The sequence below is a fragment of the Centropristis striata genome, chromosome 2 (genome assembly GCF_030273125.1).
Source record: "Centropristis striata isolate RG_2023a ecotype Rhode Island chromosome 2, C.striata_1.0, whole genome shotgun sequence".
NCBI classification, from domain to species: domain Eukaryota; kingdom Metazoa; phylum Chordata; class Actinopteri; order Perciformes; family Serranidae; genus Centropristis; species Centropristis striata.
The window spans coordinates 25,395,090-25,411,194 of record NC_081518.1 but is presented as its reverse complement, the minus strand read 5'-3'; the positions used below and the strand labels follow the sequence as shown (position 1 = coordinate 25,411,194).

Here is a 16,105-nt window from a genome sequence, read left to right as displayed (position 1 = left end):
GGATTAATATTCTACACTGGTGGTAATAAAATGGTCTCTAAGCTTTACAAATAGGAAACTTCACCAAAATTGAGATCCTGACAGAAAAGATATGTGCAATCTCAGAAGTGAATCTTGTGTATTTGTATTAATCAGCTACAGGTATCACATAACACGTCTTAATGATAGTAATTAATTGGATTTATATAGCCCGGTCAGGTTAGGCAGTGGGAGTCAGGTTTTGGCTGTCTTGAAAATGTGGGTTTTGAGTTGAGTGGGGTCTGAATTTTGGATGTTTGAGGGGAGGGAGTCCCAGAGGGTCGGAGCAGCAGTGGCAAATGCTGTGTCCCCCACAGTGCAGTGCTTGGTCCTGATGACGGGGGTCAGAAGGTTGGCATCGGATGATCTGAGGAAAGCGCTCGGACAGACAAAGCCAAGCAAGAGCAGAAGGCAGCAATATTTATCAGAAAAGAAAGAATTAAAAATTAAAATTAAACAAACAAATAAATAAATCCGGACACACAAACACAAAAATGCAAATAAATGGGTAGAAGTAAATAAAAAAATAAAATAAAAAATAAGGACACAGCAACTCATAGGAACAAGTCTACATCTTTCAACATAATCACATGGCTTCTGATCACTCTAAAGGTATAATCCAGAGAAATGCCCGATACATCAACACACCCAGACCATACTTCTGTCCTTCACAATAAAATACAGTGCAGTAAAAATCCAGATGTACTTTTAAGGTTGTCGCCTGAGAATCACCCAAGCATTCTTACTGCTTTCTCTCATCAGAATTTCTTTCGTATTGTAATTAGACATGTTAATCTCCATGTACATAAACTCAATTTCACACGTAGATTGTTAAATATGTATAAATCAATTATACCTACACTAGTGGTGGCGATGTTATTCGAAATGACCGTGAAACATGGGAGTGCGGCATTGCAGATTTGTCCGATCGGGGATATGAGAGCCGAACGGTGTCCGATGTGGGACACAGTTACAATATGTTAAAACGTGATGCATGAAGCTCAGTGATGTTTGAATCATTTACTTTTGTTTTCACATGGGACATGAATCCCGTTCTCCAGGATTTGTTTGACCCATCCACCCAAAGACACAGTAATACTGATGTCATTGACAATGTTCCAATCTCCAAACTGGAACCTGTCCACCACCATCTACTGCAGCTTATACACTGACTGTGGATAAATACCACATACAACCACTTTGGAAAAAATACAAACTATCTCTTTAATGTTGGGGAAGATAAGAAGCATGCTTCCAATAGAGTCATTAGAGAAACAATGTCCTGAAAGGAACTGTGTCCACCTGTTTGCCTCACTGTCTGATTTACTTATGTAACCACCATTTGCTGAGGAAAATGGATTCCTATAATAGGTCACAGAGCAAAGTATTTACATTTCATGATATAGTTCTAATTTGACAAAATGTTATGAAAGCTGCTTTTGAAAATCAGCCCATTGTGTTGCGAGTGAAAAGCCCATTATGAGACTCGCAGACCTTGTTCCTCTGGTCTTTCTGGACTTAACAAAGAGCTGCTTTCACCCTCACATATTCATTTACTGCTTTTCCATGGTAATGAACCCAGATGAGTAATAGCTCCTTAATAATTCCAACAAAATACTAATGGAGGCTAAATGCAGGACGATTATTCTGGGCTTTTTTTATTAATGGTTTTCAGAGAAACACACGGACTGTAAAAATCAGACGTCCTTTGTTCGTACTGAAGCTCACCTTGATCACATTCAAAGGAAGACAAGAAGTCAAAAGGGAGAGGCTTTTCATGTAGACTGAACAGTCATCATGACATGCACTGAATATTTCCCCTAAATTTGTAAAGGCCACGACAACTATCTTTTCACAGTGCAACCTATTTCATGCAGGAAATATAAAGGCGAGGTCTGAAGCGAGTCTAATTCATGTTTTAAGAAGACTTACCTGGAGGTTAGAGTTTCAGAAGGTCACTGTTTTCTCATGCTTTCTCTGTTACTTCTATTTTTTTAAAAGCAATTTCAGTAGTCATTTGCTCCATACTCTAACCTTCATTACGTATGAAACTGTTTCACGCAGAATGACAGAGCCGCACCGGAAAGCCATCAGGGTGATCCAGAGAATGCGTTATTTCGTGGCAAAGAGAAATTTCCAGGTAAGACACTATCTTATAGCAAATAGCTTTTTCTCACTGGCTGTTTTTCAGTGTTAACACTTTAATACAACAACTAAGCTGAAATGGATTCATTATCAAGGACACACTACTGTATGTACAGTTATTATTTAACATCTGAGCTCTGAGTTCACTCTGCCTACAAGTAAATAGCGAGCTCAGCAGCAGCAGAGACTGGGGAGTGACGATAATAAACTTTGTCCTCAGGGGGAATGTAGATTCAGACCCACAGGTGGATCGAGGGGATTATCATGATAGCAGCAGCAGCAGTGTTAACAGTGAGTGTTTGGAGTCGTGTTACAGTAGAGTTTGCAAATGAGCAATTCAGCAGCAGCATAACAGAGCAGAAAAACAGAGCTTTGACAGCTGAAATTGATTGCCTTATTGCAAACAGTAAGTGGTCTAATTGAACAACCCTGTCTCCTAAAAATTACATTTACATACAACAAAACTGCATTCTCAATTATGTTTCCAAGGAAATATATTTTCTCCTGGATGGTAGTCGCAGATTTAGATACATGGTTGACGTGATTTGAAACAAAACAACAGTTTAAAGCGTGGCACTAACATTGTTAATATGGGTTAAAATTAGGGTTCCAAAATTCCATTAAGTTGGAAACTTTCCATTGGATTCAATGGGAATTAACAGCAATTTATGGGAATAAAGGGGAATAAACCAAGAATTTAAAAAATTGAAGGTTGGCCCTTAACAGGCAACTTAAATAAAGTTGGGAAAATATATTTCAGCATAATATTGGCTAAAACAACCAGATTTCATGCATGTACACTTGAATATCTGCTATTCCTCAATCCAATGTACACAGCACACTGCTTACTGCAGGGCTACTGAGGCCACGCCCCTTATTGTGACCATGCCCTCACTGAGGCCACGCCCCAGACATGCACTGTGCATTCCTCCATCACATGTTCAATTCATTTACATGTTGAATGGGACTTTTTTGGAGGGAGAGGGCCTCTTTTCATTTTTTTGGGGGTGGGGGGGTCATTTTATTTTTTGAATGGGTGGGGTTGGTAATATTTAATTCGTGTTTGTGTTGTTCAATGAAATAATTGATTGTTCAAAAAAATAATTATAACTTGATAAAGTTCTACTTCCAAATAGTTTGTTTGTTACATAAATAGCATGAGCAGCTCTCTTGTAGTTGAAATTCTTACATTCACATTTACCTTTACATTTTGTAATTTAGCAGATGCTTTTATCCAAAGCAACTTACAGAAAAGGGAGTGTGATAAGAGCCATTAGTGCAGCAATAAGTGCTAGTGACAATTCTTTAAGGAGTAGAATTGTCGTGTGGTGCTATGAAGATACTCTCTGAAGAGCTGGGTCTTCAGGAGTTTTTTAAAGGTGCTCTGGAAGGAACATCACAAATTCAACACAAATTGTTGTGTTTGTGTGATCATCCATCTGCCCCAATCTCTTCCAAAACCTTGCAGACATCCACAGAAAAATATTCAAGGAGAAAATATGTTTGAAATGTAATTGGCAATGCTGATTAGCTGCATAGAAATGTAATTTTAAGGAGACCAGGCTGACTTGAACCTGCTTACAGGTGTCTTTCCTTTTCAGTCAAGTGAGATGCAACTGAAATGTTAGTATATATATTACAGAATACTGTTTTTACAGAATCAATAGTGGGTGTCTGAGCTCCTAACCTCACCACCCCTGCAAACATACACCGAGCTCAGCAGCAGAGATCGGGACGTGACAAACACCACCAACATGAAACCTCTGCAACACCTTTAAAAATGCATTTGTTAAAGGGAAAAAAAAAACTTTTATGCCTGAAAAAATATAATGAGAAGACCCCACACTTCTCTCTTGCAGAGAGTGTAATTTATCGGATCATGTTGTGGCCTCTGGCTTTATCAGGGTGTACGTTTAGACTGGTAAATGTTTCACTCTGATGAAGCCAGAGGCTGAAACATGTTGCTGATTTTTAGATGATCTAATAAATTACAATTTAGGGGCCTGTCTTCTCGTTATATTTTTTCTAGTTTAATCAACCAAGGACTTGCACCTCTTTGGGTGTGCGTTCTAACCCTTTTTCTTGTAAAGGTTTTATGTCTGATGAAAATGCATTATTCATTCAACGGTGTCAAACATTGCTTCTTATTGTAGCAAGCCCGTAAGCCATATGATGTGCGAGACGTGATCGAGCAGTACTCGCAGGGTCACCTCAACCTCATGGTGCGAATCAAGGAGCTGCAGAGAAGGTAAACAGCTTAACTAAGGAGAGCGTCATTTGGATTAGATTCCGTTTTTTCTTGTAGGCATGCAAAAAAACAGGAGGGTGGGGAAATAAGAGGGAAAGAACAGAGGGTGTGTGACTGACTTGAGCCTCCCATTTTTTCTCTCAGACTGGACCAGTCTTTAGGGAAGATAAGTTTGTTCCAGATGGGCTCTGGTAATGAATCACTCCGCTGCTCTCTGAAAATATATTACAGTAACTATGGAACAAACCACACTCCTAATCCCCCTGTCTTATTATTTACTTCCCTCTGAAGACCGAGCCAAAGACAAAGGCACCAACTCTATCGGATCCAGACTCAACAGGATGGAGGACAAGGTGGGATTTGTGCAACTTCAGTGGAAAAACTGGAGCAGTATTCCCTCGCCTTTTCCCGTTTCAGATATTTTTTCTCTTTGTTTGGGAAACAGCAAAGTCAAACATTTACACGGCCATGTTTGTATTGTATTCATAATTTGAGCTTTAATGAAAATGTAAGAAATAAGCTTCCCTGTTGACCATATAGCGGCATTTTTTACTTATCAAAAGAAGCTCAAATTGGGAATAGTTTTGGAGAATGCAACAAAAGTTTTACCGGCTTTGTTATATCAAAATATCTGTGCATAGACATGTGGCCCTGTTATTGTTGATTCAAATATAAAACATTAACAGCTTGTGCCAGTTCTGCAGTGCATAAAGAGAAACCTTGATGTTGCTTTTCTTTCATTTCTTTTTTAAGATGTGTCAAAACAAAGAAAAACAAAAATGTTGAATCACAACTTTTCCCAAATATGGCAAGCATTCCTGCTTTTTCATTCATGCATAAAATAACCAAACAAAAATATTTTCCTTTTGGTCCAAAAAGGAAATTTGCTACTAAGAACAATATTTTTTAGTATTACTTTGCAAATTATGACTTAAATTCTTGATGTGGCTTACAAGGCTCATACTTTTCACATTTAAAGTTCTATTCTACATTTAACTTGAAATGAATACTTATATACTAATTTTTAATAACTCTTGAAATGTTAGTTGTTTGATTGGGCATTATAGTACGACGACGTATTAGGGCCAAGTATGAAAAAAAAAAGGATCCGGGGAGGGGGGTAATATTTCGAGACAAAAATAACAAAATTACAAGATTAAAGTGGCAAATCTACGAGAGAAAAAGTTGCAGATTTAAGAGAGTTAAAGTGGCAAATCTACAAAAAAAAGTTGCAGATTTACGAGATTAAAAGTGGCAAATTTGCAAGAAAAAAGAAGCAGATTTATGAGGGGAAAAAAACGGAAAAATAGTGTTTTGTCTTTGTCAAGGAACACACCACAGACGCTGCCCGGAAAGAAGGGGAACGTTCTTCTAAGCTTTTTTTCACAGCAGCAGGTTTACTGTTCCCAGCCTTCATTCCTCACAGGCATTCTCATGTGATGCGTCTTAACGCGTGCTATGGTGGCTGGGTATGTGGTGTGTTCAGGGTTCCTTGACTCTAAAACTCTATTTTTCCAACTTTTTTCCCCACATAAATCTGCTACTTTTTTCTTGTAGATTTGCCACTATTTTCTAATAAATCTGTGACTTTTTTCTTGCAGATTTGTCACTTTTAATTTCGTAAATTTGTGAGTATTTTCTCAAAATATTTTTTTTCATACTTGGCCCTAATATGCCGTTGTATCATAGAGCATGCACAGTACAGCAATATTAATAAATAATCATTCTGCACTCATTGGAGGTTAACACTATATCCCTGAAGGAATTTTAACATTCTCCTCTGAACTCTCTAGTTTAATTTAATCATGATAATGAGTGAATCCAGATTCGAGCCAGCATGTTGTTTTACCTTCATTTTTCAATATTTGATTCACCTGTCATAGATATCGCACATGGATCAGACGCTAAACCGCATCGCAGAGTCCCTCACCTTTCTGCTGGACCAGAGGAACGTTGGTGAGGGCGAAGGTGGCCGCAAGCCGAGGCCGCAGCTTGGAAGGACCTTTAATGTCCTCCCCAGCCAGGACAGCCTGCCAAGCTACGACCAGCTGTCTTCATCACCTTCATCCTTCTCTTCTACTGCCGCCAACACCGCAGCCAGCCCCAGCCGCCCCCTCAGCAGCACCGCCAGTCAGGAGGAGAGCTGCTGAAATCAGGAACCAAACAGCCTCAAAGGTTTTCTCCTTTTTAGTCAAATTCATTGAATGTATTCAGATCAAATGCAGTTTTTACTGCCCATCCACTGACCCACCCACTCACTGGTCAAAACTCAGTTAAAGGACAAACATTAAATGACCAGTGTGTAGGACTTAGGGGAATTTATTGGCAGAAATGGAATATGATTCTCAAAGTCATGTTTTAATTACTGTATAATCACCTGAAACTAAGAATGGTTGGTCTTCATATCTACAGGGGAAGCAGGTTCTCTTCCATGGAGCCTATTGTGCCACCATTTTCCTACAGTTCCACTGGCTCTAAAGACAGATATATTTCACTGTTTTACCTTACCTGAAGGCCAATGTAGGTTTTCCACATGTTCTGTTGGTTTTTGGTCATTTTTGTGTCATTTTTTAGGTAGCCTTACATACATCTGGCCAGGGACAACTGATGAAAATGTGCCTTCAGGCTAACTCTGGCTGATTTACAGCCTAACTGGTTATTAATGTGCACTGTACTATCCCTAAGAATAAATAATTGCAGTCTGCAACCATAGATGCCACTAAATCCTACACACTGAAGCTTTATGAGCTAATTCTGACTTTTCAACATGTTTTACTACATTTTTAACTGTTTTAACAAAATAACATTATGCCTTTGAAAATGTAAAATATCACATAAATTCCTTTATTTAGACTTTAAACTTACAGTAACTATACATTAGAGCTAAAAACAAGTTTAACTACAGTAACTAATTCCTGCACTTTGACCCTCTGCCACAGAGATACAGACAGCTGTAAAGCTTGTGAGATGGACACTCCTCGTCAAATTTGCTTTATTTGTTTTTTCCCTGGATTTTTTCTTGTTTCTGTTGTTGAAGAATATAGATTTTAAAGGGCTTCCATATCGTCACATACATTTGCTATACTACATAAGTAAATAAATCAGAATAAAGTATTTTTAAACAACTAAAATGGAAAAGAAAGCTGAAAAATCTTAGCCTGTTGGAGTATAATGTGAATATGCAAAGGCAGATGGCATGATTTTTTTTTTTTGTGGGGGGTTAAATAATCAGCTTTAAAGAACGCATTATAACTTTTTATCTGTTACACAGTTCGCCAAATAATAGGAAAATGTAAATCCTTTTCTTCCTGACTTCACTGCCTCCATTATTATTACTCGTGGCCTTTTTCCTGCTATCTGGCAGCTGCTGCTTCTGCTGAATGTTGACACTATGAACCGTCTCATCAGAAGCTGATGTGAAAGAGAACCAGCATCATTATTGACATTTCTACACCTCTGCATATCGTATCCCCGTTAGTTGCATAACCCTTGAAGTGCAAAGTCTTTCAGAAATGATCTCCCTGTAGGATTCTTAGTCGCCTTTTTTATTACTTGAAATCTATTCAGGTTAATGCCAAAGACATTGCCACAGCCACGGCTCCATGTACTGTGATCCAATATGCTCTATTCTTGTAAAATATGAAATTTATTGAACTCTTTACGGGAAGAGGCCTTACATTTCAAGACTTCACTTGAAAGGGTCCAGTTTAATCAAATGGTGTTTTTTTTGTTTGTAATGTTTAGAAATATCCTTCTGTAGGAATAAAAGATTGTGATAATTACTACCAACTGTCTGTGTGTTGTGTTTGGCACCTGAAGGGGAATCTCTGGCGAAAACAAATAAACTAAATATTTCCGTTTACATTGAGATTTTTTCCTCTTGCCAGAGGTGGTTTTACAGAATGCAAAAGTTATGTTTTTTTTCACATTATAAAAAGTAAATTGTTTTGCAATTTCTCTTCTTTTCTCCTCAGAAATCAATCAAATAGATGCTTCACTTTTGAGTTTAAAAGATCCAAGCTACTGTTTCCTTGATAACCGTGAATTCTTTGTGCCGGCAGCACAATCTCCTTTGTTGTTGTGAGGTGGGGTGCTATGTCATGTCCTCGCTGACTTATGGAAATAGCCAAAAGCATGGCTAAAACCATGCTCTTTACACAGGTGACCTTTGGGCAGCAGATGGTGACCTTTTCCTTGCTGGCCATCCATGGGGTGTCCAGGCATTCCTTCACACAAGTGGCCATGTGGAGAAAAGGCCCAAATGACCATCTGCCTCTGGTGTCCACAACAATGGGCTCCACCCTCCTAAAGTGTGCTGAGGGTGGTTGGCCATTGTGCTGACCAGGTGGTGGGGGAGGGCAGAGTTTCACTGCAGGGAGAGGGTGGAGGTTTTAAAAAGACTCCCCCCAGGAAATGTGTAAGAACTACAACAGTCATAAACACAAATGCAAATCAACGCTTAATGATTTTCAGTGTTTTATTTCACTTCAAGGTTTATAAACCTGTGCATTCTGAATATGCATGCACTCGAGGTGGCCAATTTATCAACTTAAGGAAACTTAATTAAGCCCAGGACTTCCAGATCCTAATGTAAGCCTTCCTTGCAGTTCTTCTTATTTATCTTTGTCTAATTTTCTCTCAATTTGCCACAATCATGCACATTAATATATTTTACCTTCCTGAGTAGCAAAACTTACAGCGTAGGTGTTATTCCAGTGTGTGAAGAGACGCAGTACATCTTCAGCACAATGTATAAAAGTGATACCTCTTTTTGATATCACAGTGAAAAGAAAAACAGTCCTTGGCACACAAAATAGCATATTTTATTTTTCATATTACTAATTTACACCGTGCTGGTAGAGGAAGAAGTCCTTGAAAGCCTACCAACACACACTTTATTTTCTTCCCTTTTGTATCCAGACTTGGGTTGAAAATCTGAATGTTTTTAGGACTTTCAATGCTATAAAATGTGCATAGTGTATCATTTTCAACATGTATTGATCAAGTATCCAAGTATGAACAAGCTAAGCCCAAAGACAGCAACATCGCTGTATTAATTTACACAATAACAGCATTAATGAAAGCTTCATTCACCGATAATGTACTGAGCAGCTTGTGGTTTGCATATTTAGGAGAATTTCATTAAGGTATTGGGTGGAGTAAATGGGATCCCATGAGATCCCCATTGGACCCACGGGATAGTTTGATTATTGATTTGTTGTCTGTTAATCAGGACATGAATCCATTGGAGCAGAATGTAACATCATCTGTTCCTAATGCAGAAATGGCACACTTAACATTGTCTGTCCTTGGTATTTAGGCATTTAAAATTGTAAATGTGAAGTTTCTTTTAAGTTAACATGAGCCATAGTGAGAATAAACATTAGTGGGATTGGTTTGGGCACATGTCGGTGATAATGGCCGCTTTGACTATGAAAAGGGACCGGGTGAAAAGAGAAAAGTTAAGGAAGGACCTGGGGGGTCGCGGAGCTCTAAAGGCTGATTTGCAGGTGAAAAACACGGCACACTCTGCTTTGTGGCCATTGTCCTGCTCCGAGGCCAGATGGCCTCTTGAAATGCTTTCGAGCTGAAATCTCAACACTGTGGGAGTGAATACGCCTCTGTGGGATTTGGCCTCTCTAATGGGCTAATTTGGCAGTTACAGCTCATATTAACGGATATAATTTCAAGCTTGACAGCACAGTCCTCATGATTGTGATTATGAAACATCTCATAATACAACCCAGAAAATGCAATTACTCGAAAACGTTTTTCTTCTTTCAATTTCTAAACTTGCAACTCGAATTGATTTTTCTACGACTTTAGAGGCACACTCCTTATTAGCTTACTCATCTGTGGCTGCCTCAAAGTCAGCATAAAAACCAAAGATGTACTTTCTGTACTCATATTGGAAATCTAATAATCTGACTTTCTGTTCACAAATCACTGGGACCCACGGAGCTCCAGGTTTTTTTATACCAGGAAGTTTCCTCAGCAGCTCTTAGATAAAGTTACTCACATCATGGGGACAGTTTGTTTGTGCTTTTAAGACCTGGAACTATGAACATTCCTCGAAGAAAAAAAAAACAGTTGCAGTGTTCAGCGTATAAAGGAGAGGCTGACAGGATGTTTGACAGAGTGAGGTTAGAAAACTCTGTAAAGTGTAGGATTTCTTCCAAAGATGTTCGCTTCAGGCAAACTGTCACAATGAAACGTCACAAAAGAGACATGTTGTTGTCCGTAAACATACAATATCTTGTATATAACAAATGAGTGTTTTTGCATCCTAAACTATCTACAGTATGTGCTGCAGGCTCCAGTTCTTTGGAATGAAATATTGTCCTGAACTAAAGCATTTTAAGGCATTGTTTGGAGAACTGATTAAGATTTCTGAGCTGTTTTGTCACATTTTACTCAAGACACAAAATTAGAATGCTATGAATGTGCTACACCACTAAATAAACAGTTAGATGTAGCGCATGCAAAGTCATTACAATTGCATTTAGCCCCAAATTAATTTAGACAACGGATTATTGTGTTTTTGTCTGTATATGAAATGTTTTAATGTGCTATATCTCAAAAAGGAAAGGTTCTCCGAGGCGACAGCAGGAAAACATAATCATCACTCAATCAGAAGCATAATTAGTTTCACTGATAAAACAGTTTATTAAACTTACAATACTTGTAGGCATTTACAATCTCAGTTAATTTAGGCGAACATATCAAAGGACATAACAGTGCTTTACACCAGCAGCAAATATTACAGAAATACACCAACAAGATACAAAAACAGATACAGAAACAAAAATTTCATTGAGCTGTTTAAATGTTCTTACTCACATAACAACAACCCAGACGAAAATGAGAAATAAACATCAATAAACAAACATATTTGTGGAATGGAAAAATGCAAAGAAATTAAATATAGGCCATAAATAAAATAAATAACAGAAAATGGCATAATTTAACCTGGGTTCACAAATTAATAAAAATGGCAATAAAATAAAATAAAGAGGAATAAAATTAAAATAACATAAAATAAGCTCCTTTGGTGCAGTGGTCCAGTCCACAAAAATATAAGTAGTCCATTTTCAGCAGCATGTTCACCTTATTGTTTTGCAAAAAGCTGCTTCACTGGAACTTGTGTGGAACGGATTCAGGATGCTCTTGGTTTCTGTTGTCCTCCTTCTCTTTGCGAAGAAATCTGCCAGAAAAAAATAATAAGAAAAACATGTTTAATGACTTAATATATTACTCATTATAATAGAATAAGCGTGCACCTGCAGCATGAACAAACAAAGTTATGTATGGATGTTTGCCTCACCTGTAATTCGTGCGTTGCTCCTGGGCTTGGCTGCAGGTTTTGAGAGGGACCTCTTTCTCCGGACGGGCGTCACTTCTGCGGGACGCTTGTGCGTGTTGGAGATGCTGGAGCAGTTCTCCTGGTCGGCCCCTGTGCTCTCCTCACGGTCGCTCAGCCTGTCCTCTCCCTCACCAGTGTGTGGAGAACAGATGTCGTCCTTCACCTGTGCGGACTCCTGATAGGCAGCAGCGGCGCAGTCTGCGGGGATCTCCTCCCACTGAAACCTGCCGGGAAGTGGCGTTTCTGTCTGGAAGTTAAAGTTCCAGCGGCGGCTGTCCTGCTCTGCGATCTCCTTCATCCTCTGCGTCAAGTCCCGGCGCAGCTGCTCGCGGTCCACCGGGCCAAACAGACTCCTGCACACCGACTCTCTGCGCCTGATGGGATTCATCCTTCAGATGGTTTTGGTGGGAAAAGTTTCCTTGTAGTTCAGAGGAAGCTGCTGTTGCTGTATCTCTCTGGTCTGCTCTGGTCATCTATTGCTGCAGGGCGATTTTAAAGGCTGCAGGGCGCACGATGCTCTGTTTGTACACAATGAGCAGAGGCTGCTGATTGGCTGCATCCCCCTGAATTGGCGGATAAAGGGAGGAGGCGTAATCCGTTCATTGTGTGCTGAAGACCACTGAGACCATCAATAAAAGTATCCCCTTTCCATTTGGGATACTTTGTGTAGCCTAATGTTGTGATAACGTCTGTATGCCCTACTTCGAATTTGCATGACTGCAGCCAAGAGCAAAACAACCGAAAACATATCAGTATTTGTTTTAATCAAATTTCTGTTTGTGGTCATTATGTTTTTCTGAATGAAAAGCCAACGAAATGCAGCAGTGCAGTTTAGCCTCCAGGGAACAGTGATTAGTGGCCACTACAGACGTTATTTCCTGCCTGCAATGTCTTCTTGCCAAAATGAGTTATGGTCTAAAACAAGAAGGAGTTCAAGTAAGGAGGAGATTTAGTTTAAGTTACATATGGGTCAAAACTGCAGTAATTAAACCGTCACTGCTTTAATTGCTTTTTTTTACTCATTGAATGAAGAGTTTCCCCAGCAGATTAGAGTGGTTCTCATTTTTGCAATCGCTTTAGAAACCTAAAACAATTAAGAAACTTTATGTTAATTATTTTATAATTTGTACTTGATGAAACTGATTTTTTAAAAACTTTTGCTGTGAAACTTGAGGAAGGATTTTACTCACTCAGTTTAACATACTTATTCGCTGGCCACTGAGCAGCTCAAGTGGAAAAGTTGGAGGTTATACACCATACAGGGCAATTTAATTGTGTTAAAGTGGCAACAGACAACATTTTACCTTTTGCCCCTGTAGTTCCCCCTAAGGACTCCAAGTTTTATTGTCGTTAGCTGTCATAAATAAACAACTATATTTCAGTCCCCCTCGAAAATATTTAAGAATATATTTACTGTACTTTGGAGATAAAGTTAGCGTTAGACGAAAACAACAGGAGATAAGCGTGAGTTTATTATTTAATTTAGTCTTTAGGGAGACACGAACCTGTTTACTATACATTTATTTATTTGTATTCAACAAGGGGCATTGCCCAAGGAGTGCAGAGGGAGGAGTGGCTAAATGACGTGTTTTGATCGGCAGGTGTAGGCCACAGATTACTGCGCAGGTGTTGTACCCCAAGAATATGACGTCATTTGACCCCATGTCTTCTCCTTCTTCTACACTCCTTGGTTACTGTTGTTACGGATTAAAAAGGGAACCTGTCTGTTTATCTCTATCTGGCGACTTTCTGTGATCGTCTTAGTTAGGGAAACAGCAATTTACCCTCATACATTTAAAATGCTTGAATAGCTCATCAACGTGATTTTACTCAAACACCTAAATAGGCTACTTACACTTGAAATGCTAGAGTACCAATCGTCAAGAACCGTGAGCTTTTTGTCCTTGATAATTTATTTAGTTAGTTAGTTTACGTGTTTATGCATTTTTTATGTGCTTCCATTCGTGTATTCATAAGTGACTCACCATTTTTAGAGGGGGATTGGGAAAAATACAGTCGAAGTTTACCAGAACATTGCTTTTATTTTGAAGGCCGTTCTTACACGTTCATACCCCAACGCCTAGTAAATACTAGCCTGGGTATACCCATACTGCCTTGCGCGCTCGAATTTCATTTCGAACCTCCATCCAGTCTGGCAACCAGAGAGGTTTCTTAGTCCTGTTTTAGGGATCCAATCACAGAGCGGGGAGGGACAGCAAAACGATGACGCGTACTACTCGGCACTTGGAAGCTTGTAGTTTTCTTACGGATCCAACATGGCTGCAGCAGACGCGAAACTCTCTTTAGCTGTAGATGGTGTTTTAAATAGTTTAGAGCAAAAGTTGAAAGGCGAAAGGTCTCTCGGCGGCTCCGCTGTCCCCCGGCTCATAGCGAGATCACCGGCATTACGGTAGCAGGGCTATTAGCGGTGCTATTAGCCCCGCTACCATAACGCCGGTGATCTCGCTATGAGCCGGAGGACAGCGGAGCCGCCGAGAGACCCGCAGCAGCTTGTTTGTTGACCATAAAATCAGTGGATGTGTGTGGCTGAATGACATGGGGGGGAATAAAGCGTGAAAATAAATAATCTTGCAGAAAGTGAGAACTGGAGAAGCAAAGCAGCAAGCAACACTCTCTCACAGACACACACACAACAAACATCAATTTCTGTCGCTCTACTACGTCATCTGGTGTAACTGATACGATTGGCTAAGAGCTACCTACAGACGCTTTTGATAGACATTCTAAGCGCCCAATAAACGGCTCCGGGGATCGTAAACCACACCTCCTCTACGGAGAAATGAACGGCTGGTTTCCAGACTAATCTCATTTGTGATTAGTCTGGTGTTAGCCAGGCTAAGTAAATACACGTACTGCAAAAAGAAGTAAGTGGAGGCTGGCTTGATCGCAGTGACTCATTCGGATAAAAGTTGCCAGTTAACAGAGTGACTCGTTAAAACCGTAACACCACCCAAAGCACAAAATTAGATACTTAACTTATCTTTATCGAGGGTAAATCGGGAAATAATTCATTATTCCCTGACCGGAAATCGAAGCAGTGCTGCGGCGGTGAGAGTGCCGAATCCTAGCCACTAGACCACCAGGAAGTGAGGTCTAAGCAGTAATATTTACAGGTAGAACCTGAATGAAAAGCTACTATAAAAGTATTAATATAGTATTAATGAGTAGCAGATTGTGTTACTTTTTAAAAATTATTATTCAAACAGGCATTTAGAGAACTTATCAATATAGCTAATAACTTGTTTGTCCCTATTTGCTGCTGCCTCTGTTTTTAATCTTCTCAGGCCCTGTGCTGTGGATCCGTCTTTTTATTGCTTTTATTGTGTAATTTTTACCACTTTGTGATTTTATATATGTGAAAAGTGCTATACAAATGCATCTTACTGACTTCATAGGAACAATACCAACAACTGAACGTCATTTGGACTCTTCTCAAAGCACGCAGCTCTCTCCATCAGCTGAATGCTCGGCCAAGGTTTACTCTAGTCTTAGCTCGGTTTCTATCACTCTACCTTTTCTGCCTTCCTTGACTCCCACATCAACAAGGCAGCTTTTCAGTTTAATAGCTACATAGAGTCTATATGATAGCTACCTGGGAAAACATAGGGGGCAGTGGCATTTTCTGCACCTTCAGAATCATATACTAAACTACAGGCTTAATAGGGGAGCAATCTAAACGCAGATGGTGTTCTTTTTCTACAGCCATTAATTGTTCGAACAACATTTACTGAATAATGAATTATTAAAGCATATAAGTTAACCATTGTCATTTGAATAAGGGAGAAGTGCTTAGCATTCTCCACCTACATTGAGCTGAATAATCTGTTGACCTTCCAGCCCTCTTCTCTAAAATAGGCAACACCTTCACAGGGCCCTTTTATGCTAGAAATGCAAATAGTGGTGACTACATGCTCTGCAACATGAGCCACAACCCTGATAAGCTACTGCTTCTCTATGTATTTTCTGCACTATTGTGATGGCTTAGAAAAGACTGCAAGCATAACACTTACACAGTGCTACTTAAACCAACACATTATGATGGAGTGCAATACTAATCTGAAATTCTCTGACAATTATTTTGATATATATTACATATTTGTCTCCATTGCGCTCATATTAAATATTGCAAAGCTGTCACATTGACAGAGTGAGGCTCAAATCTCATAGGAAGAATTACACTTTTTTATGTGAGTTTAAATTGTGCTATTTAGAAAACTTTGTATAGTTATTTAGCTGTGAACGTGCCAAAACTATGCAGGAAATTAACACAAAGTTGTCCACTTTAAAGTAAAGTGTTAGAGTGTAGAGCT

At 39.3% G+C, this 16,105-nt stretch overlaps 2 protein-coding genes across 2 annotated transcripts in view; one reads left to right on the top strand and one right to left on the bottom strand.

Moving 5' to 3' along the window:
• Positions 1-8,203, top strand: part of kcnq1.1 (potassium voltage-gated channel, KQT-like subfamily, member 1.1) — a 57,971-nt gene extending 49,768 nt beyond the window's left edge. The window contains exons 13-17 of the mRNA XM_059358419.1: positions 2,083-2,158; positions 4,317-4,411; positions 4,556-4,602; positions 4,703-4,764; positions 6,295-8,203. Of these exons, the coding sequence (XP_059214402.1) occupies positions 2,083-2,158; positions 4,317-4,411; positions 4,556-4,602; positions 4,703-4,764; positions 6,295-6,561 (547 nt within the window). The 3' untranslated portion in view covers positions 6,562-8,203. The remainder of the gene's footprint in view (positions 1-2,082; positions 2,159-4,316; positions 4,412-4,555; positions 4,603-4,702; positions 4,765-6,294) is intronic.
• A 2,856-nt stretch (positions 8,204-11,059) lies between these two features.
• On the bottom strand, positions 11,060-12,218 carry cdkn1ca (cyclin dependent kinase inhibitor 1Ca). Its single transcript, XM_059357926.1, has 2 exons — positions 11,736-12,218; positions 11,060-11,615 (listed from the first exon to the last, which is right to left on the bottom strand). Exons 1-2 carry the CDS (start codon positions 12,160-12,162, stop codon positions 11,515-11,517), a joined length of 528 nt encoding a protein of 175 aa, XP_059213909.1. The 5' UTR covers positions 12,163-12,218; the 3' UTR covers positions 11,060-11,514.
• Between the last annotated feature and the right edge of the window lie 3,887 nt (positions 12,219-16,105).